Genomic DNA, 20,484 nt, shown 5'->3' on the forward strand with positions numbered 1-20,484 from the left:
TTCAATATGCAGACTAGTTCATATACTTGGGAAGTTTGATCACCAGAAACAATGACGAAATACAAAGAGAAATCGAGATAGAAAGTAGTGCCTGGTCACAATGTAGAAGAGCATGAATATCAACATATTAACCAAAATGCAAATAAATAAATAAATAAATAAATAACCGAAATGCATATTTGCACATGTGGATCCTGGACTTTAAAAGCAGGATATGTAAGGAAGGTGAATGCATTTGAAAGTGGTGTGCTATAAGAAAACAATGAGAATATAATGGAAGGATATGGTGTGGGCAACAAAAAGAGGAATGCCAGTTTTTGACATAATTTAAGCAAAGAAACTACAGTTGTTGGGGCATATATGCAGAATGGGAGACAACAGGTTGATAAATGACAGTTATGACTGGTAGGGGGAAAGAAGTGAGAAAAAGAGGAAAATGGAGATGATGATGGCTGGATGATATTAAGGAATGGACTGGCTCGAGCATTCAAAAGGAAGGGAAAGGAGTATGTGCTAGAAAGAAGGTTCCCACTGTTGACCTCAACAGTCCATGGGACTATGGGGTGCAGAGAGAGATAGTGATGTTTTGACAATGGCTACGTTGAAGCAAATGGGGTAGTGAACCTCTGTATAGCTGTTTAAATTGTTTGTAATACTGCCTTTGCAAATGTTTTTAAAAATAAGTTTTTTATCAGACCACTCGTTGGCACTGGCAACAAATGAATGATGATGCCAACAACATCATTTATTTATATGGCACCTTTTCATACAAAATCCATCCATCCATCCATTATCCAACCCGCTATATCCTAACTACAGGGTCACGGGGGTTTGCTGGAGCCAATCCCAGTCAACACAGGGCGCAAGGCAGGAATACAAACCACAGGCAGGGCACCAGCCCATTCATACAAAATTGTAGTTCAAAATGCCTTACAAATGTCATTTTCTAACCCGTTATATGCAGACCAGGGTTGTGGGGGTCTGCTGGAGCCCATCTCTGCTAGCATAAGACGTAAACCAAGACCAAACCCTGGACAAGGGTGGCAGTTGATCACAAGGGCCCCATACAAGTGGTTAAAAAAAATTTCAATTACAAAGCCCCAGCTGATGAAATTGGAGAAAATGAAACTCTAACGCAGGGATGTCCAACTCTGGTCCTGGTGGGCCACAGTGGCTGCAGATTTTCATTCTAACCATCTCTTTAATTAGTAAGCCATTTTTTGCTGCTGATTAACTTGTTTTGCCTTCATTTTAATTGATGTGACTCAGACCCCTTAGTTGTTTCTTTTTCCTTAATGATCAGCCAAACAATAATGAGACACAAAACAACCTGAAAATCAAAAAAGGTGAAGGTCCCAACCATGTTGGTCCGCTCAGGTCACCAAAACATCTTGATGGTTGAAACAGACAGTCACCAGTGTGCTGTGGCAGAATGAGAGCAGCGACAAGTCCTGATATTCAATAATGGCTTTAATTAACAGCAAGAATTGGCTTCTCATTAAGAAACTGGTTGGAGTGAAATGGTTATATTTTAAAGCCCCAATTTAGCTGGTATTTTTCATCTCATTTCTGTTTGGCTATCATTTATTGAAAAAACAAATCAATTCAGAGGACAAGTCCTTAAAAACAGGGCTATTAAAATGAAGGGTGAAAACTAGTCACTATTTAGGAAAAGGGTTAGAATGAAAACATGCAGCCACTGCGGCCCACCAGGACCAGAGCTGGGCACTCATGCTCTAAGGGTTGTCTCTGGACCTTCTAGTACTATGTATGATAGTTATTTGTCAATATCTACATAAGATTAAACGTCCTAACATAAATGATTCATTGCTGTAGGCATCATCATCGCGGTAGCATCCTTTGTCCTTTTCAGCATCAAAGAAGGTTGTGGAGTATTTTGACCAGATGACAGCAGTGCAGAGCACCAGGACGGGATAATGTGGTGTTATGGGTCCACAGCTCGTTGAGAAAAGGCCATTCATTTTAAATAGATAATCACCGCACCCGAGGCGGCGTGAGAGGCGTTGTTAGCGAGCCGCAGGGCAGTCGTCGATGTGGGCGTTGCTCACCGTGTGCACAGGTGAGGAACTGCCCACATTCGTGATTGCTCCTGTGGCTAATGCTACAGCTGGAATGGCCCCTCACGTTTTAAAAGAAGCGCGAGTTGGTTTTGCGGGAAGGTGTAAGAAACGATCTGAGAGAAAAAGGAAAGGAAAGAGGACGGAGGTTACAGGGAGCGAGGAAGCATGCGGTGCAGGAGAGACAGACACGTGGAGCGTGCGCGCGATCGAGCGCTCATGGGCAGCTGCAAGGAAGCTGGGTGTTAGGCCGACACCCAGGCGCTTGAGTTGAGGTTGCTCCCGCTGGCGACCATGTAGCGGGAGTGATCAGGTGAAAGCGACGGGCCGCAGAGAAGCCGCGGAAAGGCAACGGAAGTCGGGAGGCTTGGTGGTGGAGTCCCCAACGTGGGCGACCTGGCCGTTGGTGGAAACCAAGTTCTCCGAGGCTGGGATGAGTGCCATACCGGAGCCAGGGATCGGGAGGTCTCCAGTCTCGTGAAAGTGTAGAGGAAGGCAGCTGCAGAGAGCGTCTTGCCTGATGCACCGGATTTGTTTGTTGTTTTAAGACTGCTTCCTAGAGAAGATTTTAACCTCTGGTTTTAAGGATTGTTTTTTTCTATTTATTGGTTTTACTCCCACGTTCTTTTATGGATTATTTATTGACTCTTTGAATGAACTGCACTATTTATTTGAACACTTGTTTTGTTGGTTTTTAAATAAAAGCACTACTCATTTTTGCACCACTCCTTGCTCAAGTGTTTATTTGCCTCCACTGACTAGCTCACTCGGTAACATTATCAACGGTGTTGGGTTCAAGGGTTCCCAAAATCAGATGGGAGTGTGGAGCCAGAACCCACATCATCACAGATAACAAAGAGAAAACAAAGGCCAGTATAGAGGATAGTAACCGGAAAAAAGAAATTGCAAATAATTAGTACTGTCTCTCTATTATAAAAAAAAATCATGGTGGAAGGGAGACCAGGGAGACGTGACGTGATCTTCTCAGAAGACACTTTAAAGACCTGTGAGATGAAAGTGAGGTCCCCGCGAGATGCTCCGTAGCCAATTAAACACGAGACTTGGTGCCAAGAGATTGCAATTTGACGTCACGCAAGACAAGGCAGTGAGACAACATTTAAAACAAGTTCACGGACATCTAACCTAGCAATTGTTGGAACGCTTTCGGCAGACAGACATCATGTGCTCCCAGGTCTTAAAACAACGACAAGCAGAACATGCAGCAGCAAGAAGCCAGCACATGATCCGACTGCTTCTACTTAGTGCATGCTCACCCATCCGAAACCCCCCCACCTGGACAACGCGAGCGGCAAAGTGCAAAAGGACATGCTGCTATACAGGCATGGAAACGATCGACGGAAAGCTTGACAAGCAGAAAGCTTAGCTCGACAGCAGCAAGAAGCCAGCAGATGATCCGACTGCATCTCATTAGTAAGCTTTCAGCCCCCCCTTCACAACATGAGCAGCGTTATACGTCCTGTGAGAAAGAGATTTAACCACGCCCGGGGCTGGAAATAACGGACAAGTATTGTTTTTACAAAAGCTTTAAACTAAAAGTAAAAATAGTACATATGAAAATAACAATCTCTTTAAATTGTATATCGGGTAAACCAAACCCGGGGGTGGGCGAGCGAAGTGAGCGGGGGCCGGATTCCTCTAGTCTTCATTAAAACAGCTATACCTGTCACTATGAACAAATGCAGAGCTTAAAATACATGATTATGTGCTGTTATATTTCATCTTTTATTATACATGTACTATAAATTCATTTTAAAAAATGTGTTTTATCAGTATTTTGAAATGTTTAGCAAGTGCTACTTACTGTCCCTATAATATTACCGATTTTCATTGCATAAAAGTAAAATCCTGCCTCAGCATTCACAGTACATTGAATAGTTTTTGAAGAACTGAGATTACGTTTAGGATGTGGATGTTTGAGGAAAGGCATTCTGTAATATAGGAAGGTCTGGCACAAATATTTTAAACACCCTTACATACAATTAACATTATTTTATTGTCACAATAATACTGTAGCTCATTTCTTAATCTTAAAAGTTTATTGATAACCTAATATCCTTCTATATAAAAGCGGTCGGGATTGTCCTTCCGTCCCCTGAGTGCTACGCAGACGCGGAGTTTCACACACGCCCCGTCCATTTTGCAATGCACGATGGGATTTGTAGTTTCATTTTTCCAGGTAAAAGATGATTTTCTACTCCAGACTGTGCGATATCTTCTTCTTCTTTCTTACTATATAGAAGCGTTCGGGATTGTCCTTCCGTCCGTGAGTGGAAAGCGTAGCGGTATTCTGCTTATCACAGACTTACTACTTGCAGCTTGCGGTACGAAGCGACATGATGTGAGCAGAGTTCTGGTGCTCCCATCGTTCCCTTGCTTTTGTGCGCGATGCGCTGGAAAAAAAGACAAAATTATGTCTCTGGAAATAATTAATGTTGATGGAGTACAAATGCCTCACCGCGTAGTAAATATCAGGGGGGTTCAATAGGGTGACCTCAATATAGAAAAAAAGTTTAAATTTCATCACAAAAATAACAGAATTAAAGTAATACCGCTCAAATGCAATATAACCAAATGAATGAGTTTGAATAAAATATCAAATTGATCTACATATTGAATTGCCTTAAGAAGTAGTCGCCTTTAAAGGTGGGTCAGCCTAGTATTTTAATATGTTCTGAATTCACCTTAGTTAAAGAACCAGTGTCTGTATGTCCATCTAATTGCTAGAGTTAGGAAGAAGAATGTAAACTTAGGCAAATTTAAAAGGGGCAAAAGAAAAAAGAAATATGGTGATACAAATACCAAATAAGCGTAAAAAAATAAGAAACTTTGGTATTATCGGCCTATTCTGTTGTCCAGCTTATACACGTGCTAGCAGAGTGGTAGTGATTTTCTTTCATCCTCTTGGACCCCAGGTTTATAGCTGTAATAACTCTATGGTGGACAATGGATGAGTGAAAAACAACAAATCGGCGCACATTGGGAAAGCAATGCCTCCCCACAAGACTAGTAGAGTCACTAAACCAGGCCAGTGCAGTAGCAACCACCATTTTCCCAGCAAAACACTTTGATTATAAGAGTGGTCAGCTCGATCAGCAATGTCGAAAAGAAGAAGTGAAAATGGTAGGCTCTAACCAGAGAGGAAAAGGACACTGTGGGGGAAAGGGATTGGGAGCGTATTATTTTACCAAACCAGATGGACAACGCAAGTATCAAATAAAAACCGTGAGTTGATTATTTAGATTTCAACCCATCTTACACAGGTAGCACAGCTATTGTGTTTATATTTGGTTATGCAGTTTTCATTGAACACACACACACTTTATTTGCTCATTGACTTTATGCATTTGTTCTTCTTCTTCTTCTTTCTCTTCATCTCTTCTCACTTCATTGTGGGGTCGATGTGTTCGATCAAACTTCTCCATTCAGCTCAGTCCTGGACCTCCTACCTAGTCGGACCCTTTTCTTTCAATTACGCAATCCATTCTCCTTCCCTTTGACTGAATATTTTGGTATTTGGCATAACATTTTTCTTCTTTTCAATTGTCATTAATGTTTTTTACTGAAATTTCAGAGAAATAAAAATCAGTCAGTTTTTTAAAGGTTATTTCTAACTTTTTTTTCTCATTTTATTTTTTTTTTCCCCAGTATGTGATGATCTTTCATTTTATTGTTGCTTTTATATAAGAAGTCTGTGGATTGGTTTGTCCTGCTGGAAGATTTTCAATTCATGAATTTTTACTAGGAGGTTGATTATAGAGCTCTCTGACATTGCCAGAATCAATCATTTCATTATGTTGTAATGACGTCGGACTGGCTAGGAAGCTGCACTTATTCTTTTAATTTCTTCTTTATGAATGCATGGAAGGCCAGTTCAGTACCGGCTAGTGAAAGACAACTGTATTTAAGAAGTAGTGGTTTTTTTTCCCCCCTTTTTAACCTAAAATTTTTAACAGTATCAAAGTGAGAAGGGCAATTGTTGTGAGGATTTGGGCTGGCTCAGTCTGTCTTATAAAACTATGAATAAATTACTTGTCAGTAGAAAAAACGTCAGCAGGTTTGGCAATCTGATTTACTATTGAGAGAAAAATAGCAGTTTACATCACAGCAGTAGTCGAGTGCCAACAATGTTATCAGGCTGCACCGGCTGTGGGGAAAATTTAAAAAGATCTCTCCAGCAGACCTGTGTGTGAGGGTGTCGCTTCTTGTTTGTGGGTAATAAATGCTTCATCATTGCCTGTAATTGTGGCAGCAAATAGCTGCTGCTTTGTGACAAAATGGAAATGGTGTTTAGAAGCCTGGCTGTGCGATTGCAGTAATGGGTGCACCTTTGCTTAATGTAGTGACACTAATGAATTCAGAGAATTAATTTCCAGTAAGGGGAAAAAAAAAATAATAAAGCCTGATAGAAGGCAGCAGAATTCCTGACGAGATAAGTGCAGGCTGGTCAGGCATATTGTTTATCTCTGGTGAATGGCCTGCATTTGTTTCTTTCTTGTGTTGTAGATTTGCTGGCGTGATTTATGCTAACACACTTGCTGAAATCACAGTCTCCATAATATAATGTCTTGGGTTTGTTCAATTTCGTCATTCGCACTCTGCAGGTACAATCTAGAAGACCAAAACCCAAGCTAACACTCTCTTCTATTATTAATTTTGCTATAATACTCAAAACTGGTAAAGTAATTTACAATAAAGCAATGCTCTTATTTTAATGCATTTACCTTAAGAACAATACTTTTTGAAAATAAATCTGTTTTATGTAATTTTATGAAATTAATATTGCAAATTATATGCAAATAATTAACAATGATTCAAAAATAATGACTATTTCCAAATAATTGTATTTATTGGGCATCTATCAATATTATTTTACATAAGCCTAATTACCCATGAAATAAGTATTGTTGGATTCATTTTGTGTCATTTCTGTTATTCCTATATTATGATGTCTTGCCGTTGTTCTTAATATCACTAAATTAAAGTTCACAGTTCTTTTAGAACTTGTGTATGAAATCACATTTTTTTCCTGATTACAACACCAGCAACATTTATTTATACACAGTAGCACAATTTCATACTGGGTGGCGCAGTGGGTAGCAGGAGACCGGAGTTCGCTTCCCAGGTCCTCCCTGCATGGAGTTTGCATTTTCTCCCCGTGTCTGCGTGGGTTTCCTCTGGTGCTCCGGTTTCCTCCCACAGTCCAGAGACATGCAGGTTAGGTGCATTGGCGATTCTAAATTGTCCCTTGTGTGTGTGTGTGTGCCCTGTGGGAGGCTGGCACCCTGCCTGGGGTTTGTTTCCTGCATTGTGCCCTGTATTGGCTGAGATTGGCTCCAGCAGACCCCCGTGACCCTGTAGTTAGGATATACCGGGTTGGATAATGGATGGATGGATGGACAATTTCATATCAGAAATGTAGCTCAAAGTGCTTCACAAGACGTCAAAAAGAAAGATACATGAACAAAAACAATTAAGATTAGGCAATAATATTTAAGAATAAGTAACAAAATAAAATTGTCTCCTGGGTATGATTTTAAACTGCATCAGCCCTGCAAATGGTCCTCCAGCTTGCAGGGTAAACTTGTGAGTTGGTGGCAGGATTGGCACTACAGCCACCGTAAAAAAAACTTCACACAGGTCCAAAACGACAGACAGGTCAGGACTCCTTTCTGCGCTCCATGTGAGTAGCTCTGCGGCAGCCATTATGGAGGGGAAAGCCCTCGGGAGCCTCTTCCTCGGAAGAGTCAAAACCACCAGAGAGCCAATGGGGTCAGACCTGTTGGGGATCGGAACTGGTGTGGTGTTGAGGTGTCACCCGGCGCATGGCAGCATTCGGGTCTCAATTTGAGATGACCCATTCGGGTAGATGCGTGGAGCGTCTTGTCTTTCCAGCATGATGATTATCTTTCTCTGCTGTCAGAGGAGCATCGTAAACTTTGTATTTCTGAGGTGCACAGACCTGGGAATAGCCAGATCTCTGTAGGTGGGCACACCGTTTATTGGTCTGGTCGCTCTGATGGCTGTCATACTTGGGAAGTAGCTGTTGCTGTGACAGATTGGCTCCTTCCGATGGTGTCACTCCTTTTAACGAGCATCTTATAAGACTCAGAAAGGATGCAGAGAACAAAGGTCCAAGTCTTTAGAGTCCTGGTGCTTCCTGTTTTGCTATATGGTTGCGAGACATGGATGCTATCCAGTGACCTGAGATGAAGACAGGACTCCTTTGGTACTGTGTTGCTCCGGAAAATCCTTGGGTACCAATGGTTTGTGTTGATTGAGTCCTGAATGAGGCACATTACCTGCATTATGATTTAGCATCAGTTATGGCACTACGGCCATGTGGCGCGTTTCCCCGAGGGTGATCCGGCTCACAGGATCCTCATTGTTAAAAACCAAAGCAGCTGGACCTGGCCAAGGGGATGCCCACGTAACACCTGGCTGCGGCAGATAGATGGTTATTTCTGGGGTGTGGGACTAGACCACATGTCTGCCTGGGGGGTTGCCAACCAGGATCCCGAGCTGTTTTGTCTTTTGTGTGTGTGTGGGTTGGTGAAGCAACATGCTGTACCTGTGCATAATCTCTGACCTGACCTGAGGAGGAGGTTCCATTCCATCTGAACTTGTGTGGTGCTGAGGTGTCTCCCATTGCATGGCTGCACCTGACCTGAACCAAACCAAAAAAATGTAAGGTCATATAGCTGAGTGGTTGAGGGGCATTGGTTGGTAAGTGAATTGAGGACTCCTGTTAGGCTGGAGAAACAGAAAACAAAATCTGCAGGGGCTCTAAGGCCAAAAGACCATCTGGGCCCCCACTGGGCTGTTTACCTAACACAAATGTTCCTAAATCAAACCGCTTCACATGATAGGATTTCATGAAGCTTGTCTTGTGGAGTGCTAAGACACCCACCTTTATTCATTTATTTAAGGGGGGCTTTATGGTACCTCGATGAAGTGGTGGTGGACATCGTCACCGCAGAAGAACCAGAAAAGACAGCAGAAAATAGTAGAGATTAGTACAGACTGCAGATCCTTGAAGAATATAATATTTCTATCCCCATATAGTCTATCAGGAATACAAATGAATGTAGTTACCTACACATATCTATCACGTGCTTCTGCTTTGATTTTTCCCCATAGGATTAATAAAGATTATCTAATCTAAATATACTGTAATTAGTTCTGTAAATAATAATATTATTATGTTTTAGCCAGGCTTTTTGTCATGTCTTAGGTTTACATTCTTTTTCTGTGTGTTTTTTGTTTATTTTAAAGTATTTCTCATGTATTTATATAATTTTTGTTAATATTGTTATATTATCTATGCATAAAAATTATTATTACAGATTATTTGACTGACTCCTTCACCCAAGGAGACTTGCAATGTTTGAGATGCAATTGGTTACATTTCTGTTGCTTTTCCAATTGGGGCACACACTGATGAAGTGACTTACTCAGGGTCACACAGTGGTGTCAGTAGTGGGATTTGAGCCCCCAGTCTTGGGCATTGAAGTCTAAATCTTTAACCACTATGCCACACTGCCTGTTAAGTAAACATTATATTATATTATGATAATAATTTGTAATGTTTTCCTGTGTCTTGTGTTTCATGGGTGCTTCCCCGAGAGTTGGGACCACCCTGATGTAACTGCTGCTGAGACCTCCCCCAGGCTGAATTTTCTGCTGCAAAGAATGGCTTCAGGAGCGGATCATTGCAGTTTAAAGGAGTCTTTTATGAGCATTGTTGTTTTTGATTTGGATTTACTGGATTACTTATTCTTTGCTCTGCTCATTGTATTTGGCTTATGTATTGCGATTTGGGACTTTGTTTACTTTGGATTGCCTCTTAGGCAGCTCCTTTTGTTCTTTTTACATCTTTTTTGTTGTATTTTCTATTTTCAAATAGATATTCTCATTTATATAAGATTCTTGTTTTGGATTGTCTCTTCAAGCCAGCCCCAGCTTCTGTTCCTCGATAAGCATCTTAGGATCTTTTGAAATGTTAAAGGAGTTTTGAGTTTTGGCCTGCTCAATCTGCAGCCTGCAGGGAGTATTTGTGGGATGGCTTGCTTGGGGTGAAGCCATTTTGCACAGGCCAGTGAAGGGTCTGGCCTGCTCTGGTAGAATATCTGAGAGCCTTGCACTGCTTTCTCTTTATGTGTGCTGCTCTCACATACTGTAATGATTATGTGTGATCAGTGTTCCTTTTAATTATCCTTCAGGAACAGTTTTGTGCCAAGTGACTTAATGGTAAATGGGTATAAAACCTATTTTGCCAATATTTGATTTAGTTAACTTAATATTTAATCACATTTCAACCACTGCTGCTTTATGAATCCAACATCCTGGGTTCAAACCCAATGTACGGATGTTGTCCATGTGGAGTTTATTCATTCTCCTCATGTTAGTCAAACAAAAAAAGTGGGAATTCAGGGTGTGGACTGTAGGTGGGTACAAAATTTGCTCAAGCACAGGAAACACAAGGTTATGATCAGGGGAGCTTTTTCAAAATTACGTATAAAAATGATGTCCATCATCGGTCAGTGGTCTTTTTAATATACACAAATGATCTGGACAAGACTAAAATTAATAAGCTAGTTAAGTTAACAGATGATACCAAACTAAGTGGAAGGGCAGATAATAGAGAATTCTGCTAAACTGTCACAGAGCGACTTAAACAGCATACAGGATTTGTGGCAGATGAACTCCTGTCAATCATGGAGAATCCACTGCATCCACTGAACAGGATCATCTCCAGACAGAGGAGCAGCTTCAGCGACAGACTGCTGTCACCGTCCTGCTCCACTGACAGACTGAGGAGACCCCACACTGTGTGACTCTTCAATTCCACCCTGGGGGGTAAAACACTAACATTATTCAAAGTTATTGTCTGTTTTTACATGCATTTTTATTACTCTTTAATATATTTTTTTTGTATCAGTATACTGCTGCTGGATTATGTGAATTTCCCCTTGGGATTAATAAAGTATCTATCTATCTATCTATCTATCTATCTATCTATCTATCATATATCTATCTATCTATCTATCTATCTATCTATCTATCTATCTATCTATCTATCTATCTATCTATCTATCTATCTATCTATCTATCTATCTATCTATCTATCTATCTATCTATCTATCTATCTATCTCTCTCTCTCTCTCTCTCTCTCTCTCAATGGGAGGTTTGAAACTTGAAAGACCCCTTTATGAGAAGGATTTAGGAGTTGTAGTGTACTCATCACTATCAACATCAAGACACTGGACAGAAGCAACAAAGAAAGATAACAGAGTCAGTCATTATCCAACCCACTATATCCTAACACAGGGTCACAGGGGTCTGCTGGAGCCAATCCCAGCCAACACAGGGCGCAAGGCAGGAGCAAATCCCGGGCAGGGCACCAGCCCACCGCAGGACATACACCCACACACCAAGCACACACTAGGGACAATTTAAGATTGCCAATGCACCTAATCTGAATGTCTTCGGACTGTGGGAGGAAACCGGAGCACCCGGAGGAAACCCTCACAGACACGGGGAGAACATGCAAACTCCACGCAGGGAGGACCCGGGAAGTGAACTCCGGTCTCCTTACTGCGAGGCCACCACAGTGCCACTGGTAACAGGGTGTTATGCCTAAATTATATAACACACTTGTGAGGCCTAACCTTGGGTAATAAGTGCAAATTACAAAAAAAAAAAACCCATAACAGCCCTGGAGAAATTTCAGAGGAGAGTAATGGGGTTGATTTTGAGATTAAGGGGCTATGAGCTGTGAAGAGAGACTGAAGGAGCAGAAGCTTTTCTGTTTAAGCCAGCAAAGATTAAGAGGTGACATGAGTTAAGTTTTGAACATTATTAAAGAAAGTAGTGGATCCCAGTTGTTACTTTAAAATAAATTCTGCAACATGAACACAGGGACACAGTTGGAAACAGATTTTACACAAATGTTAAAGATTTTCTTCACGCAAAGAACTGCAGACACGTGGAATAAATTACCATGTAGTGTGGTGGAGAGCAGGACCTTACGGACCTTCAGATCTCGACTTGATGTTATTTTGGACAGTCTAGGTGAATGGGGTGGATGAGGTTGTTGCGCTAAATGGCTTTTATTCATCACACCATTTTTTAAAGTTCTAATGTTCTGTATTAGAACTCCTTAGAATGACTGATGATTCAAAGCTATGTGTGTGAGAAGGGCCTGCAACAGAGTGGCACCTGTCGAAGGCTTTTTCCTACCTTACATCCCTTGCTGCCAGGCTAGGCCACGACCCCCCAATTCTGACTTGGATTAAACAGGCCCGAGAATGACATGACACTCTGATACAGTTACTACTTTGGTCCATTTTCTACGATTAAACTTCAATATTTTATTTATTTTTTTGGTTGCTGCTATACATCAGGTCATTTGTTCTGGTAATAACTCTGGGTCAAAATTTTAGATAGATAGATAGATGCTTTATTAATCCCAAGGGGAAATTCACAAATTTAGTACATCATTCAACCCAAATAATTATTTTCCGTGTAGTTTTATAATACACTAGCTGTATAATCCCATGCTGTAAAAAGCATGGGGTCCTAGAAACTATTGCAATCGTCAGGACAAAAAATCGAAATTTAGAGATGTCAGCTAATTGAAAGGAACTACTCTGGGTGTCTCAACCCACAAGTTCACCCTGCAAGCTGAAGGACCATTTGCAGGGCTGATGCAGTTTAAAATCATACCCTGGAGATAATTTTATTTTGTTACTTATTCTTAAATATTATTACCTAATCTTAATTGTTTTCTCTTTGACGTTTTGTGACGCACTTTGACCTACATTTCTGATATGAAATTGTCCATCCGTCCATTATCCAACCCGCCATATCCTAACTACAGGGTCACGGGGTCTGCTGGAGCCAATCCCAGCCAACACAGGGCACAAGGCAGGAAACAAACCCTGGGCAGGGCGCCAGCCTACCGCAGGGCACACACACACAAACTAGGGACAATTTAGAATCGCCAATGCACCTAACCTGCATGTCTTTGGACTGTGGGAGGAAACCGGAGCACCAGGAGGAAACCCACGCAGACACAAGGAGAACACGCAAACTCCATGCAGGGAGGACCTGGGAAGCGAACCCAGGTCTCCTTACTGCGAGTGCTACTCACTGCGCCACTGTGCCACCCAGTATGAAATTGTGCTACATAAATAAATGTTGCTGGTGTTGTAATCAGGAAAAAAAAGCATGGGGTCCTAGAAACGATTGCAATCGTCAGAACAAAACATTGAAATGTAGAGATGCCAGGTAATTGAAAGGAACTACTCTGGGTGTCTCTCTCCTAGGAGGATTCATTTTGCCGATGTGCTCGCATCGCTTGTGCATTAGTGGCTAAGCGACTGTGTTTCTTTGGAGGTTTCGTTTTAGCAACATGCTCGCCTCGCTTGAGGGTGGAAAAGTAAAAGGGATACCATTTTGCCGATGAAGCAGGTGACTCTTTCTTCGGAGGTTTTGTTATGCCGACATGCTGGCCTCAATTGTGTATCCTCAGAGGTGGAGCCCTTACCCCGACTCCACCTCTCACTTCCGGGCCGGACAGACAGACAGACACACTTCCACTCGTAGGATTATGCAGCAGGATGACACTGTGGGTAACATACTGTAGTGGGTGCATTACAATTTATGAAGTAGGGGTCCCTTATTTTCAAGTTTTCTTTGTGTTACTCTGAAGTTCCTCCCAAATTTAGTCGCTGCTTTAGTTTTTTTTGTGTTGTCCGAGTCAGTGTGTAGCAGCAGGTACATTAGTGCCATCTTTGCGGGTATTTTGTCTGCATTGCTAATGAACGATGTGCTGGCTTGTCTGTGACCCTGAACTGGAATGCTTTGTTTTTTGTGTTGTGTTTATCCCATTTTTTGACACACATTGCATGCCCAAACCACCTGAAGGGACGTCTCTTTCTGAATTGCCTTTCCCAAGATTTCTTCCATTTTTTCTTTCCCTCATAAGGGTTTTTTTTTTTTTTTATGGGGAGTTTCTTCTTGGGGTGTCATGGCTGTTAAAGCCCATTGTGGCATTCCATGAGTGATTTAGGCTATACAAGAAATAAATTGTTTCTGTATAAGCAGGTATCTGAATAGGTGGATGGATGATAATTTTATTGTCATTTTGATTTAAGTTGTAAGTCCCATCAATTATTTTTACATTTCATTATGAATGAAAGCTCCCATTCATGTTTTGTAGGCATACTGGGAGCCGTTTGCATATCTCTTATTTTTTTTAATTATGTTTTTCTTAATATACATTAGTTTGCATGATTCTTTGTAGTCATTTTGTATTAAATAGTTTCATTTTCTAATTATTTTCCTAGTTTGCTATCCAATTCATATCCCATTTAATGCATTCTTTTTTAGTAGTTTATGGTAAATTATACATTTCTACAATGCTCATTATTTTTATAAATCCACTAGCCAACTTGCATTGCCGAGTAAAAGTTTATTAAATGTCTGATCTGTACATCTTAGTTTTCTTAACATGGCTGTTTATAACACATATAATCTGATGTGTATAGTGATAGCTGATATGGTTTACTGCATGCATACCTTAGATAAAACATGGCATATTCAAAGGAGTGGGGCTGACATGCTCTCTGTGTCGCTCAGTGAATAGTTGACAGCAATTCAAGTGTCAGACAGAGACATTTATTTATTGCCTCCGACACCATGTTGATATTTCCAATCTCTGAATGAGACGGGGTAGAGTAAATTTGAATAACGCTGTGCTGATTTGAGAGCTCACGGCTCCCAGGAGTGTGCTAAAATCACCATGGCATTCAAGACTAGCGTCCTGTAGACCCCTGCCTCGTTCTGGGAGACTGCCTCGGCCCTCACTGAAGTAAGAAGGTAAATGTTCTAGGATTATACATCTCACTGGAGGAAAAGTCTGTGTAAGCGAACATTTCTGTGTGTTTCAGCTCTGCCTGTTTTTGTCGTGACATGTGATGTTTGGCTGCTTTGAAATGTTGTTTACTGCACAGCTGTGATTTTATGAGATACTCAAAATTTACTTACTGTAAAATACCTCACATGTTGTCACACAGGTGAACGGCTCCTTAAATCCTAATACCGAACGTGTGAAAGACAAAATTAGGTGGTAACAGGAATTTGTTCATTTAGGGCAAAGCTTGCAAGACACTTATGTTAACTGTTGCTGATGGAGAACTTTCGTTTGATTTCACTGCCGTTTCTGGTTTTAAAATCGGTTAATATACCATAATATAGTGGTATCACAAGTGAACATGTTGCAAATGGATGTTAGCTAATCTAAAGAAAAGCAGAAATGTGTCTTTTATACTGTATGCTTTGACAAGAGGCTGGAGTTTCTTGCTTTTAAGATTGTCAAGAGGTGCAATGAGCATTTAACATGTTATGCTGTAAGAAAGCCTCTTTAAAGTGTCAGTGGTTTCTTTTTCTGTAGCAGTTTAGAGCATTTTGCTGTGTTGCACTTTTGTGATATGAAAATATTCAAGATAATGGGATTTTCTGTTGCTGTAAAGTCTTGCTTATATTTTTAAGTAAGAAATGAGTTTCTATGATTTGCTATCATACAATGTGATGCATGTTTCTAGTCGTTTAAGGTCTGAAGAGATGTTGCAATTCACCGGTTTTAGCAGATTTCTTATAAAATTTTACTAAGAGCGCATTGGATTATATTTTTTTACGGTTTGCAAGTTGTAATGGACATTTTCGCAATATATCTTTATACAATAATGGACAAGTGTTGATACTGTATTTTATACAGTTTGATATGCTGCACACTAAATCATCTGAAGGTTGCCTTCATGCAGTAAGGATGTCTTGTGAGGTTCTTTATAGCTTCATTCAGTAAGATGCTTATGTTTCTGTTTTCTTTTCTGAAGGATTTCCTAATGTTGTGCTGAAAAGCCACAGTAAGACTTCTTTATACTGCAACATAAGAGTTCTCCGCTTTCTAGTTTTGTATTCTTCTAAATTGTGTGGCCATATCACAGTGGGAATCTTCTGAAAGATGAGTTTGTACAATAAAATTTCAACATCTGCCATTTTTGTAAATCATGGGCAGTATTTGGGAGTGGATAGCTTTGGCATTGTCAGTCAGTCATTTTCCAACCCACTGTATCCTAACACAGGATCACGGGGGTCTGCTGGAGTCAATTCCAGCCAGCACATGGTGCAAGGCAGGAACAAACCCCAGCAGGGTGCCAGCCCACCACAGGGCACACACACACCAAGCACACACTAGGGACAATTTAGGATCACCAATGCACCTAACCTGTATGTCTTTGGACTGTGGGAGGAAACCCACGCAAACATGGGGAGGACATGCAAACTCCATGCAGGGAGGTCCCACGAAGCGAACCCAGGTCTCCTTGCTTTGGCGTAGTGCTTCCATAAAATAAGACACTCGTGCTTTTTACTGATTAGCACTCCTGCCTCACAAAGCGAGCACCCTGGGTTAGATCGCTGTGTCTGATTGTTGTTCATGTGAATTTTGTATGTTCTCCACTTTTCTGCATAGAAAGCTCATTTTATTCTATGACTTAGTGAGAGTGGGCTCTGTTAAGGAGTCCTTCCCATACTTGCTGCCTCCATTGTGCCCCATGCTTCTGGCATGAGCTTTTGTCCCCTGTCACACACGTGCGAGACGGAGGCGGCTAAAGGGCTCAAGTAAATGTAATAAAACATCCGACCAGGGGACGGCGGAGTGCGCTGACTGTCTTTCTCAGTTCCCTACAGACCTTTCCCGGGAAATCCTGCGAGGTTCCGGTGCCTCTGAAGTCGTCACTTCCGAAGCCGGCCCCTTTGATGACGTCACTTCTGGTTCCGGCTTCTTTGATGACATCAGTTCCTCTCAAGACCTTTAAAGTCTCCATCTTAGGCTACTATAGCCAGTTCTGTTTTGGACTCTGTGATATTCACATCGTGTATTTGATTCAGAAAACCCTTTTGCAGCTGGGAAAAACAATATACGGGTGGCTGCCCCAAATCTTTATAATGTCTTGGACTCATTTATATGACACCCACAACACTGATTTGGAATCAATAGGTTTGAAAAAGTATGTACTGTATGTGTGTCATTTTCTTGTAATTCATAGAACTACTGTATGTTGAAATGGTAACCTACTTGAGGAATCAATCGGTAAAATAAAGAGAATTGGTAGGTTGTGTTAGAAGAGATGTTGGAAGAAGGGAGAAGAGATATTGGCATGGAATGTTCTAGCAAATGTATTAATGGATCATTTGTACTGGCACTGTGGTACCTCTGCCTAATTCTCCAGCATCCTGGGTTCAAATCCAACATCTGTTAAGCAGGTGGATTTCACATGTAACAACAACAATATTTATTTTTACAGCACGTTTTCATACAGCTGAAAGTACTTTACAAGATGAAGAAAGAAAAATGAGATTAGACAATACTAAGTAACAAAGAATAAAGTAAGGTCCAATGGCCAGAAAGACAGAAAAAAAACCCCAAAAAACTCCAGAGGGCTGGAGAAAAAATCTACAGGGGTTCTGAGGCCATGAGACCACCCAGACCCCACTGGGCATTCTAACTAACATCAATGATCTCAGTCGGTCCTTATGGTTTTCAGGCTTCAGGAGGAATTAGATGATGATGGTCATGTGGACATCTGGCCTTCCATCCATCAATGTAGGGATTGCACGGTGCCCTGATCAGGTGGTGGTGGCGGCACAGATTCTTGCAGCCGGGGTCCTCACCTTTGTGCCATTAGTAAGTTCTGCGAAATCCGGATTAAGAATTTCCAACTGTGGGTTTCTCATGTCATTTACCCCGGCATGTACTATGATCAGGTGGTTGTGGTGGTCCAGATCGGCACCACAGAAAACCAGAAAAAGAACAGCAGAGAAAGTAGGGGTCAGTATGGATTGTAGAGCCATGATAGAAATGATAATGAAATGCATATACAGAATATCAGGGTTACACTAAATGAAGCTATGAGAAAGCCATGTTACAATAATGTGTTTTTAGCAGTTTTTTAAAGTGCTCCACTGTATCAGCCTGGTGAATTTCTATCAGTCAGCTATTTTAGTGATTTTAGGTGCATAACAGCAGAAGGCCGCCTCCCCACTTCTTTTAAGTTTAGCTCTTGGAATTCTAAGCAGACCCTCATTTGAAGATCTAAGGTTACGATTTGGAGTGTAAGGTGAGAGGCATTCTGAAATATAAGATGGAGCGAGATTATTTAAGGCTTTGTAAACCATAAGCAGTATTTTAAAGTCAATTCTAAATGGCACAGGTAACCAGTGTAATGATGCTAAGGCTGGTGTGATGTGCTCACATTTTCTTTTCCTAGTTAAGATTCTGGCAGCTTCATTCTGCACTCGTTGCAGCCGATTGATGTCTTTCTTGGGTCTTCCTGAGAGGAGTGCGTTATAGTAATCTAGTCAACTAAAAACAAGTGCGTGAACTCAGTTTTCAGCATCTTTCAAAGGAATCTAACTTAATCTAATCTGATTAATATGTGATTTAAAATTCAGGTCAGAGTCAATAGTTACCCCTAAATTCTTTACCTCTGTCTTAATTTTTAAGCTTAATGGATCAAGATTATTTCTAATACCCTCATTAGATTCATTTTTGCCAATCACTAAGATTTCTGTTTTCTCCTTAATTAGTTTGACAAAATTACTACTCATCCATTCAGAAACACAAGTAAGACATTGGGGGTCAGTAAGACAAGAGAGTCGGGGTCATCAGGTGCTATTGATAAATACAGCTGTGTTTGTTTGACTCTTGTGTCATAAAGGCTTCAATCCCAAATTTTAGACATGAGACAGGGCACGCCGTGAAGTGTGATTGATTAAGTCAAGACACAGGTATGTGTAAGTTGCTTGTCAGAAACTCTGCTTGCCGGAAGGGACATGAATTGCACGAGTAGCAGCAAAGAATAACATTTTTAAGGTTAGAGATGGAAAGAAAATCAAATGCAATGTGTTTAGTTTTGTAAATTATTTTAGTATTTCTTCTAGAGATGCTTTTATGTGAAAATTGGTAATGTTTTCTATTCTACAGAAGATGCTAGAATAAACACTTGGATGTCATGTTATTCAAAGATGTAAAAAAAATGTCTTTTCATTTATTTGTTTATTAATAGTTATGATTTTAAAGTATAACATGATTAGGTTGCTAACATTTTTTGCTTTTGAGCAGTTTAGTATTATGTCAATATTTAAATTCAGAATTACTTCAGAGGTGTTACCTTACAGGGTTAATGGGTGATATCATCATATGAAATTTTTTTTTTTTTTTTGTGATTTAACAACAATACAGTGTGCAGATATTTGTCAAGTGTCTCTTTGGTATCCTGGTCATAAAGTGCACAATCATTTAATTAGCTAATGTTTTCTTTTTATTTCTGGTTATTGATCACGTCAATGACTTCTTCAGGGTGAAGTTGTCTTTTCTCCTGTCTGTCAGTGATGTCTACTGTGTGGTCTTCAATATTGAACGCTGCTTTCATTTTTTCACTTTGCTTTTCAGGTGTTTAATCAAGGACTTTGAGAAACGGCCATCAGTCACCCATCTTCTGGAGCACCCCTTTATTAAACAGGCACACAGTAAAGTTATGACTCTTCAAGCTCAGCTGGCACAGCACATCCGGGAGCAGCAGGAGTCGGGCTGCACAGGCAGAGCTAAGTAAGTTTCTATAGTATCTGGTCGCATTGTGTATGGTGCTGGATGTTAGGTGACCTTTTGCTAAATGTGGCAGAGAACACTGACCTTCATATAGAACAAGATACAGTTTGGTAAATTTAGGATTAATTATGTTCAGTGACCTCATCTGTTGTCTTTTTAGTAGGAGAAGCTCCAAAGTTTTTTTACTAACTAAGGAGGAGTGTAATCAGCGTAATTCATTGAAATGTTTTTTTACTGTGAATTTGCGTTTTTTGCAGATGGCCTTGTTACCCAAATATTTCTCTGAAAATAGGTGGTGTGGTCGGCTTAGGTAAACTTTTTTCTTTCTTGAGCTCCCCAAGTCACTTTGCAAGGCCAGTGTGATGTTACAGAGCAGTAGCAGTTATGCTGGGTGGCATTTCACTACCAAATTGCTCATACGCAGACCTTTCACATGGGTAGTGTAAGCCTACTCCACCTCACACTTTACGGCACTGTTTGATATGCTTTGAACATGTTTGAACAGTTTACAGCATGTATCACTTATTACCAACAGTAAATGTTATTTACAAAAGATTAAGGAAAAAACAAAATACAGAAAGCTTCACGAAAAAACAACCAAATCTGAAAGCAGAATCCACAGTTCAATAACAACAACAACAACATTTATTTATATAGCACATTTTCATACAAAAAATGTAGCTCAAAGTGCTTTACATAATGAAGAATAG

General features: G+C 40.6%; 1 protein-coding gene across 1 annotated transcript in view; it reads left to right on the forward strand.

The window, feature by feature from the left end:
* Positions 1 to 20,484, forward strand: part of myo3b (myosin IIIB) — a 524,448-nt gene that overhangs the window by 74,318 nt on the left and 429,646 nt on the right. Inside the window, exon 3 of the mRNA XM_039757595.1 lies at positions 19,619 to 19,774. Within this exon, the coding sequence (XP_039613529.1) occupies positions 19,704 to 19,774 (71 nt within the window). The 5' untranslated portion in view covers positions 19,619 to 19,703. The remainder of the gene's footprint in view (positions 1 to 19,618; positions 19,775 to 20,484) is intronic.

Source organism: Polypterus senegalus, chromosome 6 (genome assembly GCF_016835505.1).
Source record: "Polypterus senegalus isolate Bchr_013 chromosome 6, ASM1683550v1, whole genome shotgun sequence".
Classification (NCBI taxonomy): domain Eukaryota; kingdom Metazoa; phylum Chordata; class Cladistia; order Polypteriformes; family Polypteridae; genus Polypterus; species Polypterus senegalus.